The sequence below is a fragment of the Mastacembelus armatus genome, chromosome 7, assembly GCF_900324485.2.
Source record: "Mastacembelus armatus chromosome 7, fMasArm1.2, whole genome shotgun sequence".
Classification (NCBI taxonomy): Eukaryota; Metazoa; Chordata; class Actinopteri; order Synbranchiformes; family Mastacembelidae; genus Mastacembelus; species Mastacembelus armatus.
This window is the reverse complement of record NC_046639.1, coordinates 17662698-17677779: the sequence shown is the minus strand read 5'-3', so window position 1 is coordinate 17677779 and position 15082 is coordinate 17662698. Positions and strand designations below refer to the sequence as shown.

At 43.2% G+C, this 15082-nt stretch overlaps 1 protein-coding gene across 1 annotated transcript in view; it reads right to left on the bottom strand.

Annotated features, from left to right (window-relative positions):
- kcnd1 (potassium voltage-gated channel, Shal-related subfamily, member 1) overlaps positions 1-15082 on the bottom strand; it is a 35373-nt gene that overhangs the window by 5340 nt on the left and 14951 nt on the right. Inside the window, exons 4-7 of the mRNA XM_026333650.1 lie at positions 3716-3878; positions 2720-2803; positions 1307-1402; positions 228-478 (exon numbers count right to left, since the gene is read on the bottom strand). Of these exons, the coding sequence (XP_026189435.1) occupies positions 228-478; positions 1307-1402; positions 2720-2803; positions 3716-3878 (594 nt within the window). The remainder of the gene's footprint in view (positions 1-227; positions 479-1306; positions 1403-2719; positions 2804-3715; positions 3879-15082) is intronic.

Below are 15082 nucleotides of genomic sequence, written 5' to 3'. Positions count from 1 at the left end.
CTTCTACAGTAACTGCTCATATTTTCTAAACAGTCAACACTTTTTGCATACTCATGAAACTGAAACTCAGAAAAAACTTTTAAGTTTAGAGTGATTTTTGTTGGTGGTGGCTCATCTGCTGAACACCAGACTCTGATTTTGGTCATCGCAATGTGTGTTTGTGTGTCAGTGTGTGTTTGTGTCTGTATCAGCACTGCAGCTGTGTATTTAGATGCGTTTCTCTTTACGTTTGCGACGGTATGGACGTAGTTTTGATGTGCAGGGTGTCCAGCTCCTGGACGCTGCCCCTGCTGACAGACACCGTGGAGTTAGCCAATCGCATGGCGGCTCTCCTCCTGGCCCGACGGGGGCAGCACCCGGTGGAGTTGTTCTGCGCCCCCTGCTGGCTGGACAGAGAGGTGCTGCGACTGGTCCTGAAGCCGACGGACTCGGTCATGCAGAGCTCGCTGTAGGTCATCTCGTCAGTGAACTCGTGGTTCTGAGAGCAGAATGAGGGGGGAGTGAAGTCAGAGTGAAACACAGTGATTTGTGCTGTCTCTACACAGAAAGTTTCCATCATGAAGATTTGCATCTGACACAGTGCATGCTGGGAAATCTGCTAAATTTTAAAATTCCATTTAAATGAGCTGGACTCAGTTCGTGGCCTAATGGATAGGGAGTTCTAACCCGGAAGTTGCGGGTTCGAGTCTCAGGACGGGCAGGAATTGTCGGTGGGGTGGAGTGAATAGCCAATGCTCTCTCCACCTTCAATACCACGACTGAGGTGAGACCCTTGAGCAAGGCACCAAACCCCCCAAATGATCCCCAGGCGCTGCAGCTATGGCTGCCCACTGCTCCAGGTGTGTGTGTGTTCACTGCTGTGTGTGTGCACTTCTTGTGGATTAAATGCAGAGCACAATTTCGAGTATGGGTCACCATACTTGACAAAAATAGTCACTTTCACTTTTTCACTTTCACTTTCATTCATCTCATAAACCTTCAAATCATGGAGTCAGAACAAAGTATGTGAATAAGGTCTGAGAATAAAAATTACAGGTTCTAACTGGAATAAACTTTAAATGAACTAAAGGTCTATTTTCACAGCAAGTAAACACGAGAAGCTGATTCCAGTACGTTCTACAGTGTGTTGGACATAAACCACATCCTGAAGTGGTTTTAACATGAAATAACCATATACACTGGTTCTGATATCTCAGCCTGGCTGATTTATAGGTCAGGTTTAGAAAGCTTTAGAAGTCAAGAGAACCTGAAACCTGGGGTGGTTTAAGGGACCTGCTGATGTAAAGGGCTGCTGCAGGATCCTTACCGTTGTTTTCTCCAGACAGTGCAGCAGGTGGTGGTGTTGATGCTCGAACGCTGATCTGTTCTTCACACACAGAGCCGTGCTGTCGCTGTCCTGCTCCTGAACACGCACAGCACAGACAGAAACACACATTCACGCACAGAACAGATACATCTCCTGCTGCCTTCACTAAAATAGATTATTAGACATCATAACACGTTCAATGTTAAGATGTGATATATTATGCAGACAAAACAGCTGCAGTTACTGTGCAGGTTGATGGATGCCAGCAGTCGCCTGGACACACACTGACACTGCACAGGGTTTTAATCAGCCTTGCTCCTCCCAGGCTAGTCCTAGCCTCCACACCCCACAGAGAGGAACTGTATCCCTCCACCCTCCTGACCCTGTTGCTGCTGGGAAAAAGCATCTCTGATGGACCTGTTAGTGGTGAAGCTGGGAACAGCTGAACCTGCATTTCTAAAGGCCACAGGGAAAGTGCAAAGGGCCAGAGCTGGGACACATGGTGGCTTTTCCCAGTTTATTTGAGAAACCCAGCAGCATTTGGTACAAACTGAATAGGTGGTGAGAAGTAATGAAGTGCATTTACTCAGGTACTGTATTACAGTACAACTCTGAGGTATTTGTATTTTACCTGAATATTTCCATGTAGCACTGATTCATCCTTGGACTTCACTACATCAGAGTAGTTGTACTTTTTCCTGCTCTACGTTTATCTGATAGCTTTAGTTCCTTTTCAGAATCAGATGAATCAAACAAAATACAGTCTAAACATCAAACTTTATTGATCCCCGGAGAATACGGTGTTTTGCTTGCTGGAATGAACGAACAGATCTGCTGAGCTGACAGGCGTCTTTGTTATCTTATGAAAATGAGAAGAAAAGTTGACATCAGAATCAGGAATCAGCCCAAGATTTCAAGTCCCTGTATTTTATATGATGAGGATAACTTCATCCCCACCTGGTTTAAACTGTGACTCCTGATCTTGTTGGTAATAATCAGAGTTCATGTTATCTGCATTCTGCTGCAGTCGGAGCACTGTGCAAATCAGTGGGCGGGGCAACAGACACAGGTGTCTCAGGTGTCCAGAAGTGATATGGTGCCACAGTGAGACTGACCAGGCAGTAGCCCCGCCCACTCAGGTGGTCTGGTTCAGAGACACTGGAGAAGCTGTGTTTGCTGAGGGGCGTGCATTTAGAGTGACAGGAAGTCATGTAACCTTTGAAATTGGTGGTAGTTACGTGTTAACTCTGTCAAACACTCCTTTTCTAAGCCTCCAACTGAATTAATGACTGTGATCAAATCTTCCTGCTCTCGACGTATGGGTGTACTCGCACTTCTGCCTTTGTGAGGACATTTTGGATGGTCCTCACCAAGATAGAAATACGATCATGGGTGTGTGTGTGTGCGTCTCACCCCGAGCCCTCGGTCTTCTTTGTACTGGAGGAAGGCGTTGGCTGTTCCTTTCTTTGCCATGCGGATGCGAGCCAAACGCACTTTCTGTTGGACAGAAACACACAGGAGAACAGCAGCGTCAGCACACACACACACACAGACACACACACTCACTCAGGCGGTGAATTGGAGCATTAAGGTTAAAGCGAAGTTTTACTTTAGTTTACTCCATTTGTGTGTCTCTCCTTAAACTTGACACTTTGAGTGAACTGCAGTTCTGCCAGTTTTAGCTGTTGTACGAGTTTGTGTGTTTAAAGGTGCATTCAGTAAAATTTTACTGTGTGAGCTTGGAGAGGGACCAGCACAATTTGGTTCACATGTACGAGTTTAAGCTGCATTGTTGCTTCTTCTCAAGATGTCTGTTAAGGTTTGAATCATATTTATTGTGTTAAATTTCAAGACCAGCTTACTTAGCGTGGAGGTAGATGAAACAGTAATAATAATATTGAAGATAATAATGACTCCACGTCTGAAAAGGACGTCTGGAAACTACAGTAAGTAAGAATAATAAAATCGCAGGTCAATACAAAGTGTTGCTGTCCTGCTGGCCTTTTTAAATCCAACTGACAACACGAGCTGTGTTTTGTGTATAGAAAATAACAGGAAGACTGATATTTGGGCCCATCCCTGCTTCTCCCAGTCCCCAGGAGAAATGTGGCCTGTCTAGTGTGTCCTTTGGCTAAAATATTCACTTTTATTCACATTATTATAAATAAATCCACTGTCAGTGTGCGGACACTTTTTGGAACTGCTGGTTTCGGGCCACATACATTGGATGTTTTAAAAAACCTGAAAACAAATTTTAGAAAAGGCTGTGCAGGAACCTGACCCTGCTGTTCGCAGTACTGCTTGTTTTTGTGTTTGTGTTGTGGTATTAAGTCTATTAACTAACTCTCCACAGAGCCGTATTTTACAGACTGCACCTTTGACTCGCGGACTTCCACAAACGGTTCAGACCTGCTGTGCTCTCATCTTGTCCGCTCTCTGGTTCTGGTGGTAGATTCGGCTGAAGTTGGACACGATGACGGGCACAGGCAGTGCGATCACCAGCACGCCACTGAGGGAGCAGATCGATCCAAAGATCTTCCCGGCGATGGTGTTGGGAACCATGTCCCCGTACCTGCAGCAAAAGGAGGCAAGCACATCTTCAGTGAAGAGCAGAGAGGATTCACATACAGATGTGTACCACCACTACACTTCGGCTGCAAATATTCAACATTTTATATAACTTCTGGTTATAAATTCACATTAATTAAAATATAAACCGATTATTTTAAGGTATTTTGAAGGTAAAGAAGCAGGGATCCTACAGGGATCAGTATATGAAGTAATAACAGTCTGTTGCATTCATGCAAAACACAGTAATTTAAAACCAATTATTCTGAGAATGAGCCGCTGCATAATGAGTGTTTCTATTTGGGGTATTTTGCATATTGTATACTGTGTACTTTTCCTTAAGTACAGTTCTTAAAGCAGGAGTATTTCTACACTTTCATACTGATCCTTATACTTATATAAATGAAAAATGTTCATCTTCCACTGCTGCATTTCATCTCACACACACACACACACACACACACACACACACACACACACACACACAGGTGTGTGGTTGTTGCCTTGTGCAGCCTTCACCTTTCATTGCACAGAGCCATAAATCAAAGGTAGCTGGTCAAGGAGGAGGAGGAGGAGGAGATTAGGGGGTGGGCAGGAGTCCAGGGTGGTTTGTGTGAGAAGGAAACATTTTCCTGCTGCACCGATCCACATCTCACTGAACGACAACATTACGAAGCCACCATCCTGTCTCTGTCTGATGGTGTGTTTTTATATAGGTTTTCCATTGCACCACAGCTGAGGACACACACTGTGTATTTCTGTTCTCACTCTGATCAGGTGATGATCAGAAAATAAACATAAAAATTTAAAAGATTAGTTTGTTGACTTCAGTTGCTGGAGATTCAAACTCCATCACTGTTGATCAGCCTGGACTTCAGTCTGCTCAGATTCACTGTCACAGACCAGTTTCTCAAAACCCTGAACTGTGCAAAAGATACTATCTGGTTTTTCATGTGATGGTTCCAGACTGAGCCTGCAGCCTGACCCTGAGCCCGGACCTGCAGCAGAGTCCTAAAGACTGGGTCCAGAGCAGAGAAGCAGGAGTCCTGCAGCAGCATGGAGTCAGTCTGGGATCAGTGAAGATGCAGACACTCTGAGACAGACTGAGAACAACCTACCTGCTGAGCACCTGGACTAACTGAGGACAACCTACCTGCTGAGCACCTGGACTAACTGAGGACAACCTACCTGCAGAGCACCTGGACTAACTGAGGACAACCTACCTGCTGAGCACCTGGACTAACAGATGTTGATTTGAGCCCAGTCACATGTTTTCCTGTTGGTGTTTGAGAAAGTGATGAGATCATTTCACACAGAGCTGGAGGGAGTGCAGCACCACCACCCCTCAAAAAGCTGAAGCTTCATGAATGCAATACAAATGTTCAGTGTGTTTGGAGCCTATGAGAGGAACTAAAGAAGGAAACCTGAACTGACTCAGGGTCTCTGAGTTTCTCAGGCCATAAACACAGGTGCACCTGTTTGATTGCATGTAACTGGCCACTCCCCTCTCCAGGGCAGACAGATTTACTTTGTTCTTCCCTACAACCAGCCAGGGACAGTGCACATCCAGTGCAGTCATAGTACAGCCTTTCATGTGATTTATCTGCTGTTTGCCGAGACAATCCCTCCCTCCCTCCACAGATATAGGTAACGTTGGATAATGACGTTCCACCGGTGGATCCAGGCCTGTGTGTTAAAGTGTAAGAACCCAGCAATACAGTGTCCCCACCCACCAACACAGACCCACAACCTCCGTGTCTGTTTTCCTGCAGCAAACAGCAGAGCCAGAGCAGAACCACAGTGGAAGCACAGCAGAACCCCTGTGGTGTTCACTGGCAGCTAAAGCCAAATTAAAAGACTGCATATCCTGTTTTTTCAGACTTTTCAAGACCTGCAAATTCTCTGACCAATATCAGCGTCAGGACGTTAACATAAAGAAATATCTCTTCTCCTTGGAAAATTAGAAATCCAACCAAAAAATGCAAGAAATGTAAAAAATTTATTCATTTCTGAATTTGCAAAAATCTATTTGACAGTAATGAAGCTGCGATTTCAAAATAATGAGTCCCTAGAAATGACTTGGTTTCAGCTTCATTGCACTCAGCAGCTCATCCAACAAACTGGGAGCAAACTGGGCACTAACCAGCAAACTCTCTGCTAAGGTTGCTGCTTTACTTTTCCTTAGAAAATATTTCCTGAAAGAGGCTTAAGTCAGATCAGTCCAGACATTGTTTTCCTAGTGATTAAATGACTTCTCACTGTGGAATTAAACTCCAGGGGCCTCAGGCTGTATGCTGGATCAGATATGCAGGTGATGAGCTGGATTATGTCTCAGTCCTTTAGAAAATGAGGCCATGGCCCGTCTGCCGTGTTAATGCTCAAATCTGTAAAGTCATTTACTTTTTCTGAAACTGTGAAGTTCATTTGGAAGCTGCGCAGCATCACTTTTTACTGAATCTGCACGACCCCGTGAAACCTGCTGCTCTTCCAAATACGAAGAATCTCATTTTAAAGTTGAATCTATTTATAAATGTTATGCATTACATTCATATACATTTATTTATTAACTCTTTAATACTATTATTCAGTCCGTCCACAGAAAAGTCACCAGGAAACAGTGCAGAGAAAAAAGGCTCTCAGCTTCATGTCCACAGGATGATAGTAGTGAGAAAAGCTCTGCATGCTGGGTTTTAGAGCTTGAAGTCCATCTCTGGCAGGAACCTGCTGAATGTCAGTGTGTTGGGATGTGAGGGAGCTTGGACCCCTGGCGCCTTCAGCAGAGGGATAGTGGGAGCTGGGAGTGGATCAGTATAGGAGGAGGCATGACAGAACTGAAATAACTGCTGAATGAAAGACGTCATGTGCTGGACCCTGGACCTCAACTGGGCCTAAATCCTGACCCGGGTATAGATTACCTGGGTCTAAAAGGCTGAAAAAGGTTCTGATTGGTCAACATCTCAGTTCGGCAGCAACTGTTGGTTCAGTTCAGCCAAAGGAACACTTTCAGGTTCAGGTCAGCTGAGGGTCCAGGATCGACCTGAGGACCACAGTGGAAATAAGTCCTTCACGTTTTTGTGCCATAGTGACAAACTGAGTCAATCCATTCAGTTACATAAAAAGAAACTACGAGTCTTAAATAACAGGAGTCGAAACCAGCTTCCCAAAGGCTGCGCAGTATTTATAGCAGGATTGTTCTGCTGCATTCTATTGAACATGTTATTTTTTCACCTCCTATATTTCTGTGTGTCCCTGTCAGCCTCATTGATCCTATAATAGCTCAGCTCTCAGCGGAGCAAACAGCCTAACCCACATCAAACAGAATCCCAGTGACCTGACACCAGATCAGACAGAAACAGCAGGTAAAGCTTTTCCTCTACACAGCTGCTCTAACACTGAACCAGTACAGCCGGTGTGTGACCCTCAACAGAGAAAAGCCTCAATGACTGGGAAATGCCTCAGACTTTATTTGCTGAAGAGTAAAAAAAAAAAGTCTAAATAAACGTTCCAGTGAGTTTTTCAGTAGCAGCTACTAAATGGATCAATGTTAATGAAGCTGCAGGATTAATGTTGACAATTTTTTAGCTCCAGCCTGAAAATGAGCTGAGAAGCAGAAGATGCAAACTATTGATTATTGCAACATTCTGAAGCTCCTGATCTACAGCTTGTAGCTTCATGAGCTCCACATATTGATCTGATCAGAAAAACTAAAACTGGGACTGTGCTGTATTTACCGATCAGTGGATCATTTCTCTATATTGATCACTGGCAGACGTAGAGAGGTGATGGGGCTTTACTCACAGTCTTTTGGCAGAGTCGGCTCCAGATAAATGTCAAAGTTACCTGCAGGTTTTTACATCAGACTTTAGGAATTAAAAAGAAATCCTAGCCTTTGTGCTAACTAGGCTGACCCTGAACCTGTGACTCAAACGAAGTCCTTTAAAAATCATTGTCAAATTATTTTTAATTATTTAAAAATGTTAAATGTTACCCACGACAAGTCTGACTGGCGTGGGCGAGCACAATACAAACAACACCTGAACATCAAGGACCTCAGAGACACAAAAACAAGGCTTTCATTTATAACCCTGGACACTTTTAGCTTTTACCACTTTTAATGCTAACAGACACACACACAGGCACACAAACACACAGCCATAAAGCATCCTGCTGCTGTTTGTGTGTTTTTACTATCAGAGAGCAGTGGTAAATCTGCAGCAGCTTTCTGTCTGCAGCCAAACATTACACGCAATGCACCTTTAATGGCCTGTAAATTAACTGTGATGCTCAGTGTGTTTGTGTGTGTGTGTGTGTGTGTGTGTGATGGACAGGATTTGACTGAAATTGTAAATTTATTTTTATGCTTAACTGAGAAAATCTGTGTGAAAATAAAAGCAGAAGAAGAAAAGGTCAAGAGTTCACACACATGCACACACACAAACCCCATATGTGCTGTAAACATATGCCAACACACACAGTACACATATACACATGCGCACACACACATACACAGTCACCACAAATTCATATTTAACCCAACTTTATTTAACTCGATCTTAACTGATTTATCTTTTCTGACCTGAAGACAAACACACACACACACACGCACACGAATTAATGCATTCAAATATCTAAAACAGACTCTTTTTAACTATATAGCTGAAGGAGTGAGGTCAGGGGAGTTGTAACTCTATATTTGTAAGGTGTGTGTGTGTCTGTGTATTTTATGTAAATGCAAATTAGTTTTTTTTGTTTCCAACACAGTGAAAATTTGTGCTGAGACTGATGTTTGACCAGCAGAGGTCACTGCACTTTCAGCTCAGAGCTAAGTTACTGTTTAAAATGTCGGAGGTTGTGGCTGCAGAGGTGCTTAAAGCAGCTCAGACTGTGTGTATATGTGTGTGTGTGTGTGTGTGTGTGTGTGTGTGTGTGTGTGTCTGCTAATGTTAAATAATGGATGGCAATATAACAGGGCCTGTAGCTGGTTAGCAGGAGACACAGAGGAAGGAGAAAGTTTATATTCTCCATCCTCATTTACTTTGTTCCTCTCTCATGCCCTTTCTGTTCTCTCCTTTATCTCCTTTCACATCTCCCGTTCTTCCTCCTCCTCCCCCTGCTCCTGAGGTCATTATCTGCAGCTGCTGGAGCCAAGTCTGCGTCCTGTAGCAGGACAGGAGAGAGAAGGACAACACATCGAGCGGGAGTTTGACACGCAGCCAGAGGAGTGAGATGGAAGGAGATGAAGACAACAAAGGTCAGGGATGGACGCAGGTGTAAACCTGTAGCTAAACTGAATCCACAGACCAAACCAGATGTTTTCAGATCAGATCTGGGCCACTTGCATATGTGGTCCTAGATCCGATATGTGATGCTGTCAGAACGGTCAGATCAGAATTCATGTGGTTGTTTTAACGTCTCCCTCCTCTGCACATATCGCCTGTCGTCATCATTCAGAAAAACCAACATGGAGGAGGGGGAACAGTGGAGACACCAGGACGCCTCACATTCAAACTGGAAGGAAAATATGGGAACTAAGCAGCTTTGGAGGAAATTGTGTGATTTGACCGTGGCACGAATGACGTTGTTGTTCTTCTTTTAGAACGTGGCTCACATTTCAGTTCAATCTGTGCATGGTGGCAGTTTAGGAGCTCAGTGGTGTTTGCACCAGAGCTGGATACATGTCCCTGACAGACATGGATGGGAAGGAACAAACACACAAACGGCAGATCTAATGGAAACAGCAGGACACTCAGGCCTGGGATCTGGACTCAGCTGACTGTCAGACACTGACTTATAAATATGGAAGAAGTTTCTGTGAGCAGAAAACCTAAACTTCAGCTCCACAATGTCCTTCCCTTGACTGACTGGAGTTTTCACAGACACACTGAACCAAAATCTGCTGACAAGCCTCTTCTCTGAGCAAGTCATCTGACCCCCGAGCTTCAGAGTCAACCGTTGTAATAAATAAAGGTTTCACAAAAGGGCGGCAAACTCTCAGGAGGCCCAGGTCAGCCTGGTTATTCTGAGCTGCTCTCGCAGTGTGTTAAATATTTCATAGTCAGGATTATGTCATCCTGCACAGAGAAACAGCGACTCACATTTAAAGAACAGTTTCTGAATTTTCCTGAAAGTAGAAAAACAGAGACAGACAGAGAGATGGTCATCTGCTGCTTCCTGATTGGAGCTGATAGGAATCCATTAGAGCTAAGTCAGCCAATCGAGCGTCCAGCCTGATCCTTATCTCTCACCTGCAAGACGGACGCCAGCCAATCACAATCTAATAGACGAAGAGACAGCCAATGGTAATTAGTTTAAAGAGGAAAGCAGGAAGGACAATTAAAGTTGAGAGCGATCCCTGCGACCAGAGAAGAAGAAGAAAAATCTGAGCTCCACAGAATTTCACAACATCTCAGAGACAGAGGCCGTAACCTTCTGATGGTTCTGCAGTTTGTTTGTTCCAGCCTGAGAGCAGAACAATGTGAACACAGAGATTTTTTTAGCCAACATCAGGAGTCAGCTGCCCACATCCCTACTGGAACTGACTTATTCCTTCTGACAGCAGCACAAAGATATGGGACTGACAGGAACATTGACAGCACCAATGACGTCGACTGCTATACATCATTATCATGTGTAGTAAGTCAGTGGTGATACCAAGTAACTCAGTACTTTTACTCAAGTACTGTACTTCAGTCCAAATCTGAGGAATTATTTATTTTACTTCAGTAATTCCATGTAGTGCTACTTCATCCTTGGACTTCACTACATGTCAGAGCCAAACCTTGTACTTTTTCCTGCTCTATATTTATCTGATAACTTTAGTTCCTGTTTCAGAATCAGATGAATCAAACAAAATACAGTCTAATCATCAAACTTTATTGATCCCTGGTGGGAAATTCCCAAACTACCCAGCAGTATGGAAAGTACTTCAAATTAGAAGTATATAAGGTAGTTAACATTAGCTCCACCTTTACCAGCTGCAACATTAAAGTGATGAACACAATAATGCATCAATAATTAGAATCCAATAATATCAGATACATTCATGTGAAATGGGCCATTCTGCACAATGACTACTTTTACTTTGGATACTTCAAGTACATTTGGATGGTGGTACTTTTGGACTTTAACTGCAGTAATATTTGGAATGTAGGACTTTTACTTGGAACAGAGTATTTATACTCTGTGGTATTTTTAATGTTACTGCAGTAGGAGGACCAACAGCAGGAACTGTCTTTTGACTTTTTCTGTCTCAGTGCAGACTAAACAATTGAGATCTAACACATTAACTGGTTTAGAGGCTAAGAGCTTCCCCCTGCTTCCAGTATTTATGCTAAGCTAATCTACCACACACACTGAATCTCTGCCTGAAGGAAAAGACCAAGAGGATTTCTTAAAGTGCACTCTGCAACTGAATTCTAAGGAAAAATTGAAGTGCCTCAGTTCTTGAGGGAGAAGCTGGAACAAGTGAACATCACGTGGACTCTGTGAAAGGTTTTTCAGGGCAAATTCTGCCTCCAAACAGTTTGGACTGGGATTGTTCTTCACAAGGACACCAGTATCGATCGGACGAGTTTGATCCTCAGCTCAGTTTGTTTTTCCTCTTCGAAAACTTCTATTCTGGGTTACAGCAGGCTGCTAAAAGCCTCCCTGCTCTCCTCCTCATCTTTCCTCCTCCTCCCCTCCATCCTACCTCCTCCATCAGCTCTCCCTCTGTCCCCTGCCTTCCCTTTCTTTCCTCCTCCCCCAATGTAATCCACGGCCATGTTTAATTGATGACGTAATGATGAAAGTTGCAGGAGGAGGGATGGTTGTTCCATGTTTTCTCCTCCTCTGCTGAAGGAGATCTGAAATCCTGCCTCTGCCTCCTTTCTCCCCCATCTTCTCTTATTGTATCACCTCTTTTTGTTTTCGTCCTCCTAAATCTCCTGCTTTCTCCTTATTTCTTAAAGTTGTGTTTCTTAAGTATAATTCAGGTCTGAACAATATCACTGTCAACATGAGGCTGGAAGCTGCTGACAGATCCAGAGAAGGGGTCACCAGATAACTCACAGTGGCCCTATGATGATAGACATGACATGAAAATCTAAAACACAGAATTCTGTAAAGTCATGTTCACTTTTTTCTGCTTGGTTTTCTGGCACGAAACTGCAGCACACAAAAGTTTCTTCACTTCCACACCTGAACTAGTCAGGATGGAGACTTTTCACTTGAGACCTGTTAGCTTTAGCTCCAGTCTGTTAGCAATGTATCAGCCTAAAACCAATCCCAGCATACAGTGGGTGTGAGGCGGGTTCCCTCTGGATAGATCAGCAGTCTATCACAGGGCTGACACACAGAGACAGACACACACTCACATACACACCAATGGCCAATTTAGAGTCACCAACCAACCTAACCTGCATGTGTTCGGACTGTGGGAGAAGAAAACCCACATAGACACGGGGACAACTCCACACAGAAAGGCCCTGGGGCTCAAACCCACAACCCGTGGCACCATTGCACCACTGCTCCACCCCACCAGAGAGGGAGATTTCAGATGTAACAAAAACCAGCTCCAGTCGAACAGGCAGCTCAAAATCTGAAGCTGTTTATTTCTGCATTAAGTCAGCATACTGGGCTTAAATAAGACATGACAAAGTAGAAAAAACAAAGGTAATACAAAGGAAAGGAAGAAAAAGGTTTAAAAAATGGAAAAGCGGATGAATAGAATAAAAAGAACAGAAACAATAAATGTCAGAGTATGAGTCTATTTTCAACATCAGAGCAGTTCAGGTGTTATTTAAATCTGCAGTTTGCAGACACTCGGACAGAGCATTGAGGCTGTGACGTCATTTCAGAAATGCACTACATTAGTAGAATAGCTAGAACAAAAACACGCACTCATCCAACTTTGATCTAATTACGTCGACGCAAAGTTCATCTCAAGCTTCAGCTGCTGTTCTGAAAGCACCTCTGTAAAAGTCCAAGGTCTCATCATGTTAAAGGTGATTTTTCTGTTACTGTTTTTATTTTTGTTTCTGAGAACTCTGGACTCTGCCTTCCTTTCCTCCGAAAAAGTGTTTTCAAGGCATGAATGTATTTTTGTATTACAGGTGTTTGAGATGTGTTTGTGTAAATCAAAAAAAATAACTTTATGTTACTTTAATCACCATTTTGTTGCCAAGAGCTCACAGCAGGTGTCTTTAGTGTAATCTACGAATTCCAGGGTTGGTTTTTCCAATAATAATAATCCAACACTCATAAACATAGAAAAAAATAATCAACTGATTTCTGATTTCATTGAATAAGAAAAACAGACGGCAGTGAGTAGAGAATCTGATGTTTTTACACGTTTTGATTTGTGCTTCCTTCCATTTTCACTGTAACTGATCATGAACCATAGGCGAGTGGAAATGAAGGGAGAGATGAGGAACAGACCACTGTGTACCACAGGCTCAACCATCATGTTCAAACCACACGCAGGTAATGCACAGGTGTGTGTGTGTGTGTGTGTGTGCTGAGCTCACTGCTGACACACTGTTTACAGACACAAACCACATCCTCACATACGCTGATGACACTGCACTGTTTGTATCAGCGAGTCAGCAACAAACCGGAGGTAAGGCTGGTGCAAATACAATAACTAGATGTGAATAAAACATAAGAGATGATAATGGACCCAGAAGACATCCAGACCACAAGCCCACTGCATGTCAGCAATCCTACTGCCAACAAAACTCCCCTTTTCTCGGTATGCACGTCGCTGAGGGCATTACCTGCAGGTGAAACAAACCCACACCAGCTGAGAAAGCCAAACAGTGTCCGGACCAAGACTCAACCCTGTGACACAGCAGGTTCTCTGATCCACAGCCTGGAATAAAAATAGGAACTACAAATCAATCTGACATGTGAGCAAGAAGCTGAGGAGGGCTAATATTAGACTCCAAACACTGAAAATAAAACTGTGAAACTGGGAGACTATTCCCAAAATAACATACTGTGCTGAATGCTTGTGGATCACACTGGACCAACTTTATGTTCAACATATAAAACGGAGCGCATCAAAACAAACAGGTAACAGCTGACAAAAAAAAACAAAAAAAACACAGAAGCAGCATGTTGACTGCTGTAACGTGCCATGGAGGCCCGTGGTCAATTAAATAACACATGTAAATAATAAAGAGCTTCAAAATGTAAATGTGTATATTGATGTACTGATGAAAATTTGTATAATCAGCATTTAAGGTTCTGTTCTTAAAATAACCTTTTTGTTATTTTGTCTAATTCATGTGCTTTTACTTAGTATGATCATATTTATCAGTAAAAATCCAAATATTAGATTTATGACGTTTTGGACTCTACTGGGTGTAAGATCATGTCAGCAATTATAAATAAGTCTGTTATCAAATCAGAAAGCTGATCAATAACACACACAACAGACGTCTATAGTATGCAGGATCTTTGTCATTCCCATCCTGATCAATAATGCATTTACATATATGAATTATAGAACAGATAAAGAGACTCCTCTGTAGAGTTGATGGTGCAATGTTTTTTCTTTTTTTTTCTGGCAGAATTTCCACAAAAATGCCTCAAGGGGTTTGAACAGTCTTAAAATACCTAAACGTATTGTTTAACACTGAAACCAGTCCGGTACTGTGTTTCTAGTGGCCTCGGGGAGACGAACACTCGTCCAGCTCAGAATAAATTCCGCTCATTTTGTTTCTACAGCTCTCTGTCTCTCTCTCTCTCTCTCTCTATTGTAAAGCTGCCTCTCTCTCGCTCTCTTCCTATTTTCGCCCTCTCATCTTCTCCTGTATTTACATCTCCCACGCTCTCTCCTTCCTGCCACTCTCTCCATTATTTACTCGTCTGTTTGTCGCTGGGAAGATGCTCACGTTGTCTCTAATGTGTCGTATTTCTTCATTTTGCATAATCCACATTTCTGAGTTTATTTTTACTTCACACACACGTGACAGAACGAACGCGTCTATTGTTTTCAGTGTTTTAATCCACTTATGATGGAGGAGACAGGGAGGTAGAGAAAGGAGTGAGATGGGAGGAAGGAGGGAGGAAGAAAGGAGGTAAAATTAAAAAAAAGAGGGAGAGAAAGGAATGAGGATGATGAGGGGAAAGAGAGGAGATGACAGAGCAGAGGATGAGAGGAAAGGAATGTGTAAAAAAGAGAATGAGAGGATGAGGAGGATGAAGAGGAGGAGGGGGAGGATG